This window comes from Elephas maximus, chromosome 3 (assembly GCF_024166365.1).
Source record: "Elephas maximus indicus isolate mEleMax1 chromosome 3, mEleMax1 primary haplotype, whole genome shotgun sequence".
NCBI lineage: Eukaryota > Metazoa > Chordata > Mammalia > Proboscidea > Elephantidae > Elephas > Elephas maximus.
The window spans coordinates 145,818,494-145,837,089 of NC_064821.1; the positions used below are offsets into that span (position 1 = coordinate 145,818,494).

General features: G+C 42.0%; 1 protein-coding gene across 6 annotated transcripts in view; it reads right to left on the reverse strand.

The window, feature by feature from the left end:
- RWDD3 (RWD domain containing 3) overlaps nt 1-7,453 on the reverse strand; it is a 171,100-nt gene extending 163,647 nt beyond the window's left edge. For all 6 annotated transcript variants that reach the window (XR_007516696.1, XR_007516697.1, XR_007516695.1 and 3 more), the window contains exon 1: nt 7,358-7,453. Coding sequence is in view for 2 of the 6 variants with exons in the window: in XM_049879711.1 (XP_049735668.1) it covers nt 7,358-7,442 (85 nt within the window). In the remaining 4 variants the exon portion in view is untranslated. The remainder of the gene's footprint in view (nt 1-7,357) is intronic.
- Between the last annotated feature and the right edge of the window lie 11,143 nt (nt 7,454-18,596).

Genomic DNA, 18,596 nt, shown 5'->3' on the forward strand with positions numbered 1-18,596 from the left:
CTATCCAAACAACTGCCTCTTGATCTATGTAAAGGTTCCTCACGAGCACAATTAAGTGTTCTGGAATTCCCATTCTTCGCAATGTTATCCATAATTTGTTATGATCCACACAGTCGAATGCCTTTGCATCGTCGATAAAAAACAGGTAAACATCCTTCTGGTATTCTCTACTTTCAGCCAGGATCCATCTGACATCAGCAATGATATCCCTGGTTCCACATCCTCTTCTGAAACCAGCCTGAATTTCTGGCAGTTCCCTGTCGATATACTGCTGCAGCCATTTTTGAATGAACTTCAGCAGAATTTCGCTTGCGTGTGATATTAATGATATTGTTCTATAATTTCCACATTCGGTTGGATCACCTTTCTTGGAATAGGCATAAATATGCATCTCTTCCAGTCAGTTGGCCAGGAAACTGTCTTCCATATTTCTTGGCATAGACGAGTGAGCACCTCCAGCGCTGCATCCGTTTGTTGAAACATCTCAATTGATATTGCATCAATTCCTGGAGCCTTGTTTTTTGCCAATGCCTTCAGAGAAGCTTGGACTTCTTCCTTCAGTACCATCGGTTCCTGACCATATGCCACCTCTTGAAACGGTTGAACATCGACTAATTTTTTTGGTATAATGACTCTGTGTATTCCTTTCATCTTCTTTTGATGCTTCCTGCATCATTTAATATTTTCCCCATAGAATCCTTCGCTATTGCAACTCAAGTCTTGAATTTTTTCTTCAGTTCTTTCAGCTTAATACCAAGCACATTCTTCCCTTTTGGTTTTCCATTTCCAGCTCTTTTCATGTGTCATTATAACACTCTACTTTGTCTTCTCGAGCCGCCCTTTGAAATCTTCTGTTCAGTTCTTTTACTTCATTAATTCTTCCTTTTGCTTTAGCTGCTCAACATTCAAGAGCAAGTTTCAGAGTCTCCTCTGACATCCATCTTGGTCTTTTCTTTCTTTCCTGTCTTTTCAATGACCTCTTGCTTTCTTCATGCATAATGTCCTTGACGTCATTCCACAACTCGTCCGGTCTTCAGCCACCAGTGTTCAATGTGCCAAATCTATTCTTCAGATGGTCTCTAAATTCAGACGGGATATACTCAAGGCCATATTTTGGCTCTCGTGGACTTGCTCTGATTTTCTTCATTTTCAGCTTGAACTTGCATATGAGCAATTGATGATCTGTTCTACAGTCAGCCCCTGGCCTTATTCCGACTGATGATATTGAGCTTTTCCATCGTCTCTTTCCACTGATGTAGTCGATTTGATTTCTGTGTGTTTCATCTGGTGAGGTCCATGTGTACAGTCGCCGTTTATATTGGTGAAAGAAGGTATTTGCAATGAAGAAGTCGTTGGTCTTGCAAAATTCTATCATTCGATCTCCTATTTTCCAACTACTGATCCTTCTTCTTTGTTTCCAACTTTCACATTAAAATCACCAGTAATTATCAATGCATCTTGATTGCATGTTCAATCAATTTCAGATTGTAGCAGCTGATAAAAATCTTCTATTTCTTCATCTTTGGCCCTAGTGGTTGGGGCATATATTTGAATAACAGTTGTATTAACTGGTCTTCCTTGTAGGTGTATGGATATTATCCTATCACTGACAGCACTGTACTTCAGGATAGATCTTGACATGTTCTTTTTGACGATGAACGCAACACCATCCCTCTTCAAGATGTCACTCCCAGCATAGTAGATTATATGATTGTCTGATTCAAAATGGCCAATGCCAGTCCATTTCAGTTCACTAATGCCTAGGATATCAATGTTTATGTGCTCCATTTCATTTTTGATGATTTCCAATTTTCCAAGATTCATACTTCGTACATTCTAGGTTCTGATTATTAACGGATGTTTGCAGCTGTTTCTTGTCATTTTGAGTTATGCCACATCAGCGAATGAATGTCCCAAAAGCTTTACTCCAACCACGTTATTTAGGTTGACTCCACTTTGAGGGGCAGTTCTTTCCCAGTCATCTTTTGAGAGCCTTCCAACCTGGGGGGCTCATCTTCCAGCACTGTATCAGACAGTGTTCTGGTTTTCACTGGCTAATGCTTTTCAGAAGTAGACTGCCGGGTCCTTCTTCCTAGTGTATCTTAGTCTGGAAGTTCAGCTGAAACCTGTCCTCCATGGGTGACCCTGCTGGTATCTGAATACCAGTGGCATAGCTTCCAGCATCACCGCAACACACAAGCCCCCACAGTACGACAAACTGACAGACACGTGGGGGGGCAGGGGGGACACTGACTATGGCTATGTAATCTCTGTAACCCTCAATTTCCGCATCAGGAAAATAAATAACGATACCAGTCTCACCTGTGTTACAGGTGCATACACACATGCACCCTCTTCAGAATTATTCTGAACATAATTTGAGTCATGCTGGTGTCTTTTCTCTGGGTGCTCATTATTGCTCTCTCTCTATGAACAAGTGTTATCCTTGCTCTCTAAGAATTGTTTCCTGAAGCTGCAGCCCCAGCTCTATCAAGGAGCAATGGGTTAATGTATGATGCAGTGCAAGGGTTCATACACTCTGGAGCCTGGTGGTTACTTAAAAAGTCTGAGCATATTGTCTTCTCTGTAAAATAAGGCTAAGAGTACGTGTCTAAGATGTGTTGGAGTATCAGGTACACGGTAGGTGATACCATTAAACCTGGTGCCTAGAGTGATGGGACTGCACAGGGAGGGAGAGAACATCTCTGACCTGACACACAGGCAGCCCTCCCTGGTAGACGGTGGCTTAAAGAATTTGCACCCATAAGACACAGTTACACCTGGTGCCTCTTACTATGACCTTACTATAACCGTTGTAACCAAAAACAAAACCAAACCTGTTGCTGTCAATTCTGACTCACAGTGACCCTGTAGGACAGAGTAGAATGGCGCCACAGAGTTTCCAAGGAGTGCTTGGTGGATTCGAACTGCTGACCTTTTGGTTAGCAGCCATAGCACTTAACCACTATGCCACCAGGTTTTTCTAACCATTGTAAAGAGGCCAAAATATAGAGAAGTCTTCTAAAATTCTCAGCATAAATTAACCCAGCTAAACTGAACCCAATTATTCAGTCTCTTCAATTTTATGGCCTTAATAGTTGACCCTTGGGTTGGCAGCCTGAGCCTTCCTGGGCTATCTTATCACCAGAAGCTCAATCCCTCTGTAACGTTCTCCTGATTCCAGTGGCAACAGGGAGAGCTTATTTGGGGAAGGCCAGGAAGCAACTGAAGGCATTCTGAGTGTCCTAGTATTGTATTAGTTTGCTGAAGCTGCTGTAACAATGTATCACAAATTGGGTGGCTTAAAACAAGAGAAATTTACTCTTTCAGTCTTGGAGGTAGAAGTCTAAAATCAAGGTGTCAGCAGGGCCGTGATCTCTCTGAAAGCGCCAGGGGATGATCCTCCCTTGCCTCTTTCTTAGCTTCTTGTGGTTGCCCAGCAATCCTTGGTGTTACTTGGCTTACAGCTACATCACTTGATTCTCTGCCTTCCTCTTCACATGGCCTTCTCCCCCTGTGTCTCTGTGTCCAATTTCCCTCTTCTTATAAGAACACCAGGTACTGGATTAGGGTCCACTCTAATCCAGTATAGGACACCTGGTGGCACAACAGTTAAGCATTCAGCTGCTAACCAAAAGACTGGTGGTTCAAAGCCACCCAGCAGCTCTGTGGGAGAAAGACATGGCAATCTGCTTCCATAAGGATGAAAGACAGCCTAGAAAACCCTGTGGAGCAATTCTACTCTGTCACAAAGGTTTGCTGAGTCAGCTCCTAAAAACAACTCACCCAGTCTGACCTCAGCTTAACATTTGCAAAGATCCTATTTCCAAATAGGGTCACATTCACAGGTACCAGGGGTTAGGACTTGATCGTATCTTTTGGAGGGCCACAATTCAACCCACAACAGGTATCAAGCTTATATCCTCCCACTCAACCTGACAGTGACAGCAGCCTACCTACCGCCCTTTATTCTGTTCCAGTAAAGACGTCCTTAAAACCCAGTGTCATCGAGTCGATTCCGACTCATAGAGACCCTACAGGACAGAGTAGAACTGCCCCATAGAGTTTCCAAGGAGCGCCTGGCAGATTCGAACTGGCGACCCTTTGGTTAGCAGCCATAGCACTTAACCACTACACCATCAGGGTCCTTTACCTTATCTTTAATTCCCAGTTGTCAACATCAAACATCCCTATTTCAGTCACTGAATTGTTCTAGTGTCCAATGAACCTTTCAGCAACAAAATGTCCTACATTGTTACACTGACTTCTTTTATAATTCGATTACTTATTGATGCCAGAACACTGAATTAAATTAATTAGGAGGCATGGCTTGAAAGTCACGCTCAATTTAACAGCAGATAAAGGGTCCACAGTGTTCTCAATATTTTTAAAAAACTGCTTTTTTTCTATGCTTATTTTTGGGGGGTTTTCTCTGACGAGTCAGCAGTGTACTCACGACCCAGACTACTGCCACACTCTCCTGTTTAAGGTGTGATAGGAAAAACACAGGTTCCCTTTTCCAGGACATTCCCAACTGAGCCGCAATAGAGGAATTTAGGAAAAAACAGATGATCCTTTCAATTAGACACCTCAGGCAGACATAATTATCAATAAAGAGAGCAATGCAGACAGAAAATGATAGCGCAGAATTAGGAATGCTAGCCAATCAGAAGAGGGGATGACAAGAAAACACTAAAAAAGAGTAAACCCTTTCATATAGCTTTTAAACAATTGTTTCAAAAAAAAACAACACAGGCTAAAAACTAAAAAGAAAGCAGCGACAGTACAGTAATAGGTTCGAAGTGCCTGAAATATAACATGCTCAATGAATGTGTGGATGAGTGGATGCCGGAAGAAATTACTGAAAAGGAGCCAATTCTGGATGTGAGTGTGAATAACATACCACATGGATGCCGTGAAAATATCTTAATTCTAGACGGCTTTCTCACAACATCCAGCCCATTTTAGACTACCTTCTTAAAGGTCAACCAGTTTATGATCAGAAAGCCAATTTTAACAGTAGCTGAAAGAACACCGGAAGGGTAAATCTCATGCCCCAAAATGTACATAAAGCATTTGAAAGCTAGTGAAAATCAAGAATTATCTACATCCCTGCACTTCTTCATAAACTGAGTTTGTTTTGTTTAAATAGAAGCCACAGACTGGGACAGACTAACTTTTAGCTATTACTAAAAAATATTCCAAAGAACCTCTCTAGACTGTTAAAGCTGCTAGAGGATGGGGCAATGCCATTGTCATCTCTGAACCCCTGTCAATGTTTGCAAGCAGTTGGGATTCAAAATATGTGGAACCAATGAATTAATGCTCTTTTGGGGGAAGAGCCTCTAACTGGCAACCACATTTCAGCAGGCGAAAAAAGGTCTGCAGAAACAAGCCATCGCTTGGAAGCATAAGGTTCAACAAGTTGTTGTTACCTGCCACTCAATCCCAACTGACTCATGGTGACCCAGACACAGTGCTGATCCACAGGCAACGATCCAGGGTAACGGCGCTATCCCCAAGAAGACTGCAGATTGGAGCCCTGCGACCCACAGGGTTTTCAATGGCTGATTTTCAAAAGTAGGCCACCAGGCCTTTCTTCTTAGTTCATCTCAGTCTGGAAGCTCCACTGAAACCTGTTCAGTATCATAGTAACACACAAGCCTCCACCAACAGGTGGTGGTTGCACATGAGGTGCACTGGCCGAGGAGGTCTCCTGCCTGGAAGGTGAGAATTCTACCACTACTGAACACCGGTCTAATTCTTTAATTCATTCAATATTTACTGACTACCTACCACGTGCCTGGGTTTTACCATGTGCCTGCTCTAGGTGCCTGGAGTTTTGTGATTACAAAACACACCAGGTCCTCACTCCTATACAATTTAAGACAACCAAATACCCACATCTGGTTAAAACTGCCCCCCACCTGTCTGTCAGTTTGTCGTACTGCGGGGGCTTGTGTGTTGCTGTGATGCTGGAAGCTATGCCACCGATATTCAGATACCAGCAGGGTCACCCTGCGTTATGCAGATGACACAACCTTGCTTGCTGAAAGTGAAGAGGACTTGAAGCACTTACTAGTGAAAATCAAAGACCACAGCCTTCAGTATGGATTACACCTCAACATAAAGAAAACAAAAATCCTCACAACTGGACCAATGAGCAACATCATGATAAACGGAGAAAAGATTGAAGTTGGCAAGTATTTCATTTTACTTGGATCCACAATCAACAGCCATGGAAGCAGCAGTCAAGAAATCAAAAGACGCACTGCATTGGGTAAATCTGCTGCAAAGGACCTCTTCAAAGGGTTGAAGAGCAAAGATGTCACCCTGAAGACTAAAGTGCGCCTGACCCAAGCCATGGTATTTTCAATCACATCATATGCATGTGAAAGCTGGACAATGAATAAGGAAGCCCGGGAGAAGAGTTGACACCTTTGAATTGTGGTGTTGGCGAAGAATATTTATACCATGGACTGCCAAAAGAACGAACAAATCTGTCTTGGAAGAAGTGCAGCCAGAATGCTCCTTAGGGGCAAGGATGGCAAAACTGCATCTTACATACTTTGGACATGTTGTCAGGAGGGATCAGTCCCTAGAAAAGGACATCATGCTTGGCAGAGTACAGGGTCAACGGAAAAGAGGAAGACCCTCAATGAGGTGGATTGACACAGTGGCTGCGACAATGATCTCAAGCATAACAACGATTATAAGGATGGCGCAGGACCCTGCAGTGTTTTGCAGTGTTTTAGGTGCCGTTTAGTCGGTTTTGTCAGAACCGACAAAACGGCACCTAACAACAACAGTTATAACTGTGGTGAGTGCTATGAAGTTAAAGGACATAATGCAATTTGGGGAAGCTGAATGTAACCTAGGAAGTCAGGAGAGGCCTCTTTTCATGGTGAAATCTGAAGGATAAATATATGTTGGTTAAGGAAAGCGGGGGGTGGGGGATAGAAGATTCCCGCTGGAGGCCACAAACAGCTCAAGCGCGGGGTAAGGACTTGGGCGGGTTCAGAAGCGGGACCACCGCGAGACGGAGGGGGCTGAATGCCAACGCAGACGCCGGCACTTTATTCTTGGTTCACTGCAGGTTTGCATACAGGAACGCGACACTCTATCCACGTTTTAGGGGGTCGCCTCAAACTCCCGTCCCGGCGTGTGTCATTTCAATCCTTCAACTAAAACGGCTACCGGGTGTGGGCCCCATTCCTTTCCGCCCCGCGCGGAGGGGAGGAGCCGGCGAGGACCCCCGCCCTGGGCCGGGAGCCCAGGCTGGAAGAAAGGGCCCCGGGGAGAGCACGGGCGGCCGGCGGTCTGCGGGCGCCTAGTCCCTCGGCGCGGGGATAGTCACCTGAGCGGCTCAGCACCTCCCACTCGTCCTGCCCGCAGAAAATCGCGGCCAGGGCCGAGAGTTCCTCCTCCACCTGCTCCGCCATGGCCGCGAAGCGCCGCCCGCCTCAGCACCGCCCCTTCCGCCGCCGGGGCCCCCGTCTCCACCGGCCGCAGCAGCACGGCCAGGCGGCCACCCGGGGGCGCCCGGCACCTCCGCAGCGCGCTGAGGTCCCGGCGGGAGGGGGCGGGGCAGGGAATGGCGCAGGACCCGGAGGGAGCAGGATGGAGACCCTCTAGGGATCCTTCCCTGCCGCAGCACAGCGGCCCACAAACTCCTGCATAGTAACTCGACAGAAGACTCAGTCCGTCGTTTGGAATTTTTTTTTTGAAGGCCTAAGGAGCCCTAGAAATCCTGGTGACATGGTGGTTAAGTGCTATGGCTGCTAACCAAAATGTCAGCAGTTCGAATCCACCAGGCCCCTCTTGGAAACTCTTTGGCGCAGTTCTGTTTGGTCCTAAATGTAGGGTCGTTATGAGTTGGAATCCACTCAAGGACAGTGGATGAAGTAGCGAAAATGCATTTTTTTTAGTGTTTTAATATTAGAGAGAATATATTTTCTCATTTGTTTTAGTAAGCTGTGATTAATCCCTAGTCCTTGGAAAATGGTGCAGGCTCTGTTTAAAATATAGCTGAGGAGCCTGTTCCACTCTTAAACATAACAAACACCCTAATACCTTACAACATGTTTTCCCCTTTTCAAAAGAGGTGATTGAGAGCTTGATATGATTAACACCATAATGATGCTCTAAGTAATCCCTAAACATTTTTTTCACCAGCTGCACTGGTCTCTTCCAAAGGGGTGCGGAGCTATCTCAGCTCCTGTGGCCTTGGTCTCTTCTTTCTATGTTCTCTTGAGAAATGGCCTTCAGCCTGCAAACTGACAGGAAGGCTTTCTTTCTTGCTCCCTATCTCAGCCACAGTGGACTTGGCAAAATAGCTCCACTAGCCAAGAGATTCTTATTTGAGTTTTTCAGCCTGTTACAAATAAACTGATTAGAGTCCGGATGCCTGACATGTTTATCTTTAGTCTAATAAAGAGTTTTTTGTAGTTGTTTTGTGATGTATAAGACCATCTGTGGACTACGTGCTCAAAACACTAGGTAACCCTGATCTTCCCCATATAAAACTCTCGCATCAACCCTTTAGGGTAGACAGAATTTGGGAGGAATTTAACCCCCTCTGTCTCTTGAATACTAGTATTCAATAAAACAGTCTTACTGCTTACCTCCTCCTGTCTCAATATTGGCTTTGCGGCAGGCAGCTCAAACCTGCAATTTGCAGTAACGGGTATGGTTTGGTTTTGGGTTTAGTGCAAGGGAAACCCTGGTGGCATAGTGGTGAAGTGATATAGGTGCTAATCTAAAGATCAGCAGTTTGGAAACTATGGGGCAGTTCTACCCTGTCCTATAGGGGTCGCTATGACTCCGAGTCAACTGGATGGCAACGGGTTTGATTTGGAGTTTTTTTTTTAGTGGTGCAGTGCTTAAGTGCTGCCTACTAACCGAAAGGTTGGCAGTTCGAACCCACCAACTTCTTTATGGGAGAGGAGACCTGGTGATCTGCTTCCATAAAGACTACCCAGCCCACTGCCATCAGTCGATTCCAACTCATAGTGACCCTACAGGACAGAATAGACTAGGAAAACCTATGAGGCAGCTCTACTTTTTCCTTTAGAGTGAGTTTAATGAGTTGGATGACTCTAAGGCTCACGACAACAAAGGCCCCGCGCAGGGTCTCTTTTAGAGGGGACCACCCAGCTGCTGTTGCTTTCCTGAGCAAAGGGAAGCCACCCAGGAAAGCCCGAAATCCTCTAACTTATTAGCCCCAGATTTTGAACATTTACCCTACCCTTTTTTTGCCTAGAGTTGGCCTTGGGCTACTGGGGTTAGAGATACACAGGGCAAAAGGAATTTGGCTCACAGAGGTCCCACCACTTTTGTTTGTAATCAGAAATAACATTTCATGAGATAAATCAGGGAATTTCGGTGGCTGCACAGTCATTGACCTATAGCAGTCAGAAAGAACTTGGCTGATCTGATGATCATCGTCGTCATGAGTCCCAGTGTTGCTGAAAAGAGGTTTGAAAAAGGACAAGACACTGGCTTCCAAGAACAGAAAGGAAATCTAACAAGATGGACTGCAGGGAGAATGCTTTTCAGAGGATCCATGGTATTTCAGTGACCCCAAATAATTAGGAGCACTGCTGTGCACATAATTGGAAAGACAAAGGTTTATTTAAACCCATAATTATCTCTGATGTGGCCGATTTGTTTAAAAAAAAAAAAATTCCTTTGAGTTATTTCCAAAATAGCAGCGGTTCATAATTAACTGTTAAAAAGATTGGTGAGCAAAAAAAAGTGAATTTTTGATTTAAAATATTATGTTATTTGATTTTCATTTGAAGTCCGATATTAGTATTAAAAGTGTTGAAAAATTTAGGTATTTTATTTATTAAAGATAATTACAAAATAATCAGATAGTTCTTATCTTAATTTTTGTTACCCAAATTCAAGGTAAGTGATATGTCCCGCCTTTTAGTTACGAATGCATGAAATAATATGAACAGCAAGACTCCAGCTGTCAGAAATATCAGGAGGCAGTCGCTGAAACCTGCTGTCAGCGAGGGGTCCAGGGAAATTGATGTAAGAATGCATCAATCTATTATTTAAAATTTTCTTGTCAATAGATTTCTACTTTGCTCTTCCTTTTTCCCTGTATTTCTCAAACTGCTTTTCATACTTCATTTAAACCCCAAACCCACTGTCATCTTTTTTATACTTCATTTAGTATGTTTAAATAAAAAAGAAGTCGGTGTGAATGTCTTTTAAATTGACACTATCATAAGACACTGAAGTCCCATGAATATGTTTCTGCACTCTGACATTTGGAAGTAATGATCACAGAGACAGCATAATGTCAGCTTGATATTTCTCACACTAGGAAAATATCAGCTACATGTCAAATATCTAAAGTCTACCTTAATGTAATAAATTTTCTTGTATTCACAGCCTACTGAAAATTCTAAATATTTAAATGTGGAATCAATGTCTACGGTTAGAGCATGGCCTCTCTCTCTTTCTCTCCCTCGTTGTATGATTTGCTAGAATAATGTTATTTGTATGTACAACTTTTCTAAACAGTTCCTTCCCCATTTAAAGTTTAAAATCTCTTGCCTCCATTTTAAACCACTAGACCAGACCAGGAGATAGTTCTTCTAACTTTTCTAGGAACACGCTTCTCATTTCCTGATGTTGTTACTGCTGTGTGCTGTGGAGTAGATCCTGGCTCATAGCAGCCCTATAGAGTAGAACTGCCCCCATAGGGTTTCTAGGCTGTAATCTTTACGGAAGCAGACCACCAGGTGTTTTCTTCCATGGAGCAGCTTGTGGGTTCGAACAGCTGCCCTTTTGGTTAGCAGCCAAGCATTGAGTAGTATATAGACTTACTCAACTCTAAGTCTGAAAATTTAAGTCAAAACCCACTTGAGCATAGAAATGAGAACACACAATTTTAAGAATATTAGGAGAAGCATTACCATATATTTAAAAGCTGAGAATCATGATAATAAACTGGGACAGGGTGTGATAAAAAAAAAAAAAAACCTATCATAATAAGACTGTGAGAAAAGTAAAATTGCATTCAGGAACCACTAAGAATAAACAACAAGAGAGGCATTAAATGCCAGCTTGTTCAATGAACCTGAACTCCAAGAAGCTGTGCTACTGGTTCTGTCTAAAGGGTTTCTGTGTTTACTTATTTCACAAATGTTCTTGGGTACAGACTGTTGACCTGGATGTACAATACACAGAGATGAAAGTGGCAAGTCATCACTCTCAAAAACTTAATCTAGACAAATCACCACCACAATGTGCAACGATTACGAAGTCTTTCACCACAGCTGTATGGTAGGGTACAAGAATTGCCACATTTTCTTATTGGGGTGAATTTCAATATCATTGTGCAGGGGGAGGGAAAGGGGTGAGGATTACCATGTACCCCCCACAACTTCCCAGAGGGGAAATACTTTTGTAACACTCAAGAACATACTAGGACTTCCAAAAGGATATAAAACCAGTGATGGAAAGTGGCCATAATTCTTTGTGTGCTTTTACAGTGTACAAGCCACAGATGTATTTTTCACCAAGGTAACAAAGCAAAAGCAAATAAGATCCATGGGAATTTGAGCATGACTCTGCCATCATACCCTTTTGTGGAAAGATTCGCCTCTACCACATCCAGGTAATCTGTAAACAAACAAACAAACCCGTTGCTGTCAAGTCGATTCTGACTCATAGTGACCCTATGCTCCCCACAAAATATTAGCTGCACTTCACCTATGAGAGACATCTTGATTTTTATGCTTGAGCAATATCAAAACGGTTCCAACTTAATTTGTGGGAAACCATCCACCTGTCACAGGTCTATTGACCTAGAAGTTCTAATGACTTATCAATGTTACACAAATAAATCCTTGATAGCATTAGGGTTTTAAATTTTGTCTAGTTAAAATAACACCCAACACTTCATTTTAGTTAGTAATGTAAATGGAGTATTTGTATTTATTGTACTTTCCACTGTGTGTTACTAGTGTGCCCAATTTTTATTGAGGTGGAGTTGAGGATTGTGTGACTTAAAAAAAAAAAAAAAAACCTCTTTCTCCAAACTCATAAAGGGACTATAAATGAGTAAACTCTGCCATTTTAGCAAAATCAATTCATAGTGGTCAAAAATTGATAGGGAGAGTTATATCAAAGAGCCATGACTATGACTGGGAAAATTAGACCCGGATGTCTTTTTCTTGAGAGGGAGAGGCTATACGGAAAGATGTGTTGGATACAAAGAGAGGGAGGAAGGGGGTGTGGGGAGAGAAAGAAAGAACAAAAGGAGAAGGAGGGAGGAGAAAGAGGAAATGGAAGGGAAATAGGAAGATAAACACTTCAGAAGACAGTAAGAAAGGATGGTTTTTATGAGGTGAAGGAAGCCATGAGTTAGGAATTTGGCTTTAAAGAAATAAAGAAGGTTTGATTTACCTGCTTTTTAAATAATAATGAGACCTGAAATTTTGAGTAATAATATGAGGCCTGTTTGTTTTCTCAGAATTATACAGGAAGGAGGAAGGGGCTGGCGGTACGGACAGGGCAGGGTTGGCTGTGGGTTAATGATTTTTGGGGCCGATACATGAGTACCTAAGGGTTCAGTATCCTATTCTGTCTACTTGTGTATTTTAAATTCTTTATAATAAAAATTTTAAATTAAATTTTAAAATTATTCAGTAAATAATACAAGAAGATATTTGGGTTTTGCATAATGCTCAATTAAGGGGAAAAACGACAGAAATAAACGGAAAACATAGAAAGGAAAAGAGAAGAAGTACAGAACCAGGGCTAAATAGAATAGAGTTAGTGAAAGATGTTAGAAGATAGAAGAAACAGGTTCTGGAGTGATATGTTAAACAAATGTATGATTTAGGATTAGGTTCAGGTGTGAAAAGCATAGACCCTAAAACTTCAGTGGCTTTAACAAGGTACAAGATACACATTCAAGTCTGGAGATAGCCAGGCTGGGGAGTTTTGATGCTCCACAGCGTCAGGATCCAGGCCCCTTCCGTGTTATGGTTTTGCTATGCCTGGTGGTACAGTGCTTAAGCGTTCGACTGCTAACCAAAATGTTGGCAGTTTGAATCCACCAGGTGCTCCTTGTAAGCCCTATGGGGCAGGTCTCTTCTGTCCTATAGGGTCACTATGAGTCTGAATCAACTTGACAGCAACGGGTTTGGTTTTTTGGCATGTGCAGCTTTGGCTTCCAAGGTCATGTCGTGGCCCAGGGTGGCTACTGGAGCGCCAGCTGCCACATCTTCATCCCAGCTAAAAAGGGGGCCAGAAAATGTCATTTTTATTCCAGGAGGCCAAGTATCCAGTTACAAGTGGAGGAAAAGCTGAAGTATTTAGATTATTATTCCTTTCTTATGATTGAAGAAAGAAAAAAACACTTTTAAGGAACAGTTGGCAGTCCATATAAAGTTGAGCTTTAGTCAACAAATTTGTCACTCATGTTAACTCTTCCCAGCTCATCCTTCCCTCATCCTTTAGTCCCCTCCTCCAACTCCTTATTCTTTACCTCATTGTCCTGTTTTATTTTTAATAACCACTGTGTGAATTACCTTGTTTGGTTACCTGTGTCTTGTGGTTGTTCTACAGAGCTGGATCAAACCCCCTCCACTACCACCACAGAACTGGTTTGGATGTCAAGAGTGGCAACAACATACTGCACCAAGAGGGCATGCAGTGGCTTATTACTCTCGCACTGGGAAGAGCAGGGCAATTCTAATTGGCTTCAAAGAAGGGAAGGGCTTTCGTATTTGTAGTGGTTAAAGGGTAGGGCCAGGGTGAGAGTCTCCCCACACTCCACTGGTGGCACCCTTGCCAGTTCCAAGGAAGGGAACACCCAGACTCTCTTACAACTTGCCCAGATGTGGAAAGAGGGCGAGAGAGGAGGCATGGGACTTGAAAGCTGTCTGTGGTCAAACATCAAAAATGGAGTCAGATTATTTATTACAATGTGTTTATTGTCTTCTCTGCTAGAATTTAAGTTTCCAAGAGCAGGGAACTTTTATCAGCCTTGCCATCTCTATATTCTCCACACCGAAAACAATGCCTGGCAAAAACAAAAATTCAACAGATACTTGTTGAGACAAACTGTTGGCAAAGTTTACAAGTTCTTCATGCAATTACTTATGCAACAAAGAGTTATCAAGCACCCACTATGTGCTAGGCAATTTAGTAGGTGTTCCACATATTATGAACGAATACAACACAGTCACTGCCCTCCAAGAGCTCAAAATCTAATGCCACCCCTAAGATGGGATACTGAGTGTCCTGCCAGGTGAAGGGAGGGAAGCCCCATTTGGCAGTTGTGTTAGAGGTTCCCCATCACGAAGTAAGGGGACAAGGGGGAAAGCTTGAGGAAAAGGTGGCTGGAAAGATAGATTCCTGCCTTCATTCCTTGACAGCATTTATTGGACACCTACTATGTGCCAAATATCATGCCAGGTCCTGGGGAAACTGCAGTTAGCAACACGGCCTCTTGATGTCATAGTATAGCGGGGGAGACAGACTGTGAAAGAACACACATTGGTAATCTGCAGCCTGTTGAACTCATGGGAGTAGAAGAAATCACCTGCCTGCATCTCAAGAATTTCGCAGTGTTGGTGATGTATTCCCCAGCAATTGAAACAGAGAAGCTTTGTTTTGTCGGTCTTTCTAACACAATCTGGATTAAAACAATAGTCCCTTTGTGGTGGTGTTTGTGTTTCCCTATTGTTTTTCACTTTTTCATTTTGTTCTGTTTTTAGTAGGGGGAATAAATCAAGTCAAGGAAATGGGGAAAAAATTTCCTTTGTGGCATGTTACCACCTAGAAGGAATTCTAACTCTCGTTCTCTATCATTCCTCCTCTCTTTCTCCCACCTCTCCTCTCTGACCTCCACTCTTTCTTTGTCACTTTTAATGATATTAAAAAAAGAAAGAAAGAAACTAAGAATCCTAGCTCTCTGTAATAAAAGGCTAGGCTAAGATACATCATCTATTATTGTTTTAGTAGTCCTTGGGTGGTAGCTAATAACCAAAAGGTTAGAGGTTCAAGGTCACACAGAGGTACCTCAGAAGAAAGGCTTGGCTATCTGCTTCCAAAACACTGGCTATTGAAAACTCTATGGAACACAGTTCTACCCTAACACACAGACTCAAAGGCATCTGTTTTGTTTTGTTTATTGTTGTTTCAGATAAAATCCTATATGTGATTCTCATTGCCCTTTGAGTCATTGATTAGCCAGGAACTTCTCACACTAATGGCTTTCTTAGCTTTTAAATGAACATTGTCCTAGAAGAAACCCAGTCAGGTTTCCAGCTATTGGAGTCGTGTTACCACATACTTTATGCTTACCTCCTTCCCCTGTTTAGTAAGGTATTTTTCCACCTCTTTGCTTATTTATTCTTCAGATCTGAATCCCACCACATCTTCTTAGTCCGAGTTTACTATTCCTTCTGTATTTCCTATCACATCTTATTCGCCCACTTGCCAGACTATATTATAATCGCTTTCATGTTTATATCCCCAGGACAGTATGATTTTCATGAAATGAGGGATCATTTCTATGCCATTTTCAGTTGTATGCCTAGCTCCTAGCACAGTGCCTGGCATATAAAAGGTAGTCAGTATTTGTAGATGAATGAATAACGAATGAATGCATGGTTATAGAATATAAGTAAATTATAGTTCTCTTAATTTTTTTTTCTTACTGCTGAGTTTTTGTTATGCCCTTGAACATGTTGGCACATATTTATGTTAAGCAAGCAGACAATTACCTGCGTCTTTTCTTGGATCACATTCAGAGTAATGAAGGAAATATGAGTGGACAAGGAAAACAGTGGATCACTCCTAACAAAGCCCCACAGTTTCATACACGCACAGACACCCATTGCTGTCAAGTGGATTCCAACTCATAGTAACCCTATAGGACAAACTAGAGCTGCCCCCCAGAGTTTCCAAGGAGTGGCTGGGGGATTCGAACTGCCAACCTGTTGGTTAACAGCTGAGCTCTTAACCACTGTGCCACCAGGGTTCACAGTTTCACATAGGGGAGTGAAAACGGGGAAATATTGTCACCTTGACATTGACTTTTAACATTTGAGTAATAGTTGCTCACAGTTGCTGCTCTACTTGACTGTAACCCACCCAGTGCCCTCGAGTCGATTCCAACTCATAGCGACCCTATAGGACAGAGTAGAACTGCCCCATTGAGATTCCAAGACTTGACTGTAGTATGTACAAAAAAAAAAAAAATGAATTTTAAAGTAATTATCATAGCTAATTCACAATATAAAGTTTTGACATTACTGAGCTAAGTCTGGCAGTCATGCAGTAGCAGGATCTATATGTTCCAAATTGAAACGGAAAACCACATGCTACCTGATCCAGGCTGCCTAGAAATATATTTCCATCCAAATGCGTGACTAAGGTATTATATTTTGTCATTTGTGGGGTTAATATCAATCATTTAGAAAATGGCTAAGTCACTTGAAGGTAGGGTAAACCAAACCCATTGCTGTCGAGTCAATTCCAGCTCACAGCGACCTTATAAGACAGAGTAGAACTGCCCCGTAGAGTTTCCAAGGAGCACCTGGATTTGAACTGCCAACCTTTTGGTTAGCAACCATAGCACTTAACCACTACGCCACCAAGGTTTCCTGAAGGTAGGGTAGTGGTATTTAATAAAGTAACCATAATAATCAAAATTAAGAAGTTAAGAGGTTCTTGAGTTTTTTACTATGTAATTCAAGATTACTTTAGAAATTTCCTTTCTTTCCCTATCCCCCTCCCCCTTCTTTGTCTAATACTTCAATATGTTGTTGACTGTGACTTAGATTAAAAGACCAGATTATCCTGAAAGGAGTAGGAGGATTTGCTGGAAGCGGACCCAATGGAAATGCTCTATTTCTTTTTCTTTTTTTTAATTGTGCTTTAGGTGAAAGTTTACAGCTCAAGTTAGTTTCTCATACAAAAATTTATACACATATTGTTACGTGATGGCATTGGTTGCAATCCCTATAATGTAACAACACACTCTGCCTTTCCACCCTGGGTTTCTTGTGTCCATTCAACCAGCTCCTGTCCCTTCCTGCCTTCTCATCCTGCCTCCAGACAGGAGCCGCCCATTTGGTCTTGTGAGCTGCTTGAACTAAGAAGCACACTCTTCATGAGCATTATTTTATGTTTTATAGTCCAGTCCAATCTTTGTGTCTTATTTCTTGATTGGGATGGTGGTTATATGAGTTTACACCATTTGACTGTACATTTATAAGATTTGTGCACTTACTTTCATGAATAGCATATCTCGATTAAGAAGATGAGTATTAGGGGAAAGAGACAGGTTAGTAAATTCATAATGCTTTTATAAGATTCCGTTTTTTCGGAATTTCAGCTGAGTAAGCTCTCCGGTTGAAAACTGAGGAGAATTTCTTCTTTAAAAAATCTTTAAGCCTTGCTATTGGAAACCCTGGTGGCGTAGTGGTTAAGTGCTGTGGCTCTTAATGAAGAGGTCAGCAGTTTGAATCCGCCAGGCGCTCCTTGTAAACTTATGGGGCAGTTCTACTCTGTCCTATAGGGTCGCTATGAGTCGGAATCGACTCGACGGCAGCGGGTTTGGTTTTGGTGGGTACTGCTTGATCTTTATGCTATAACAACAAATCTTGGCAAGAAAGAGCTGCAAGTTTCATGTCTTCAAATGGCACCAACTTGTCTCCGTGAGTAGGATGTGGATAGAACTGAAGAAAGCTGTTCCTTCACTTAGGCTAGGTTGTTTTTAGCCTAAAAGATTACCCTACCATTGTTTGTTGGCGTTAAAAACATATATGTGATTGATCAAGTACATGCCATCTTATACAGACTGAAGCATGTTTATTCAAATAATTTGTAACACACCAAATGAGCTCGCTATTTGAAACAGCTTTATAATTATTGTTATGTATATTTTTAATTTATTATTATTGTTTTATTTATTTTTTGCAAAGGGAGAGACCTATAGTGATGCGGGCAGTCCAGTGCCACCTGTCTATCAATTCTTAGATACACATATTTTTCACATTTTGACATCTCTGAAACCAAGAAGCTTCAGGCCATCTATGGCATCTTGCATTGGCCATTGACCAGGCAGCAGACACGTGTAGTTGACCTTACTTGCACATTTGTTCACTTCTTTGCTTTCCTCGGTGACCTGTTTTCTGGTGAGATCACAAAAGTACCAACATCAAAATTTGCAGAATGGCAAAATGAATATTAGCAACTAGAGATATTAGTGGAGCATTTTTGTCATTGTTGTTGCTGCTGTTGTTTTAAGACATGGTGTATCCCCAATGCTTTTGATACAACAAAGGATAATACATGTGGAAACACACAGACACCAGGGCTTCTGAGTTGAAATGTGATTCAGAGAAGTCAGACATGGAATGTGAAGGGGTATACTTTAAGCAATTATTTTGTTTATATCTTCCTTTTTTTAATGTGTGCACAAGAGCAATATTTAATCACACATATTTTTTTATGTATGAATAAGCCTAAAACAGCTTTTTTAAGAAGTATAAAATAAAAAGTTCAAATGATAAGAAAGTGAGTGACAGTAAAATCGACAGCATATTTTCTTT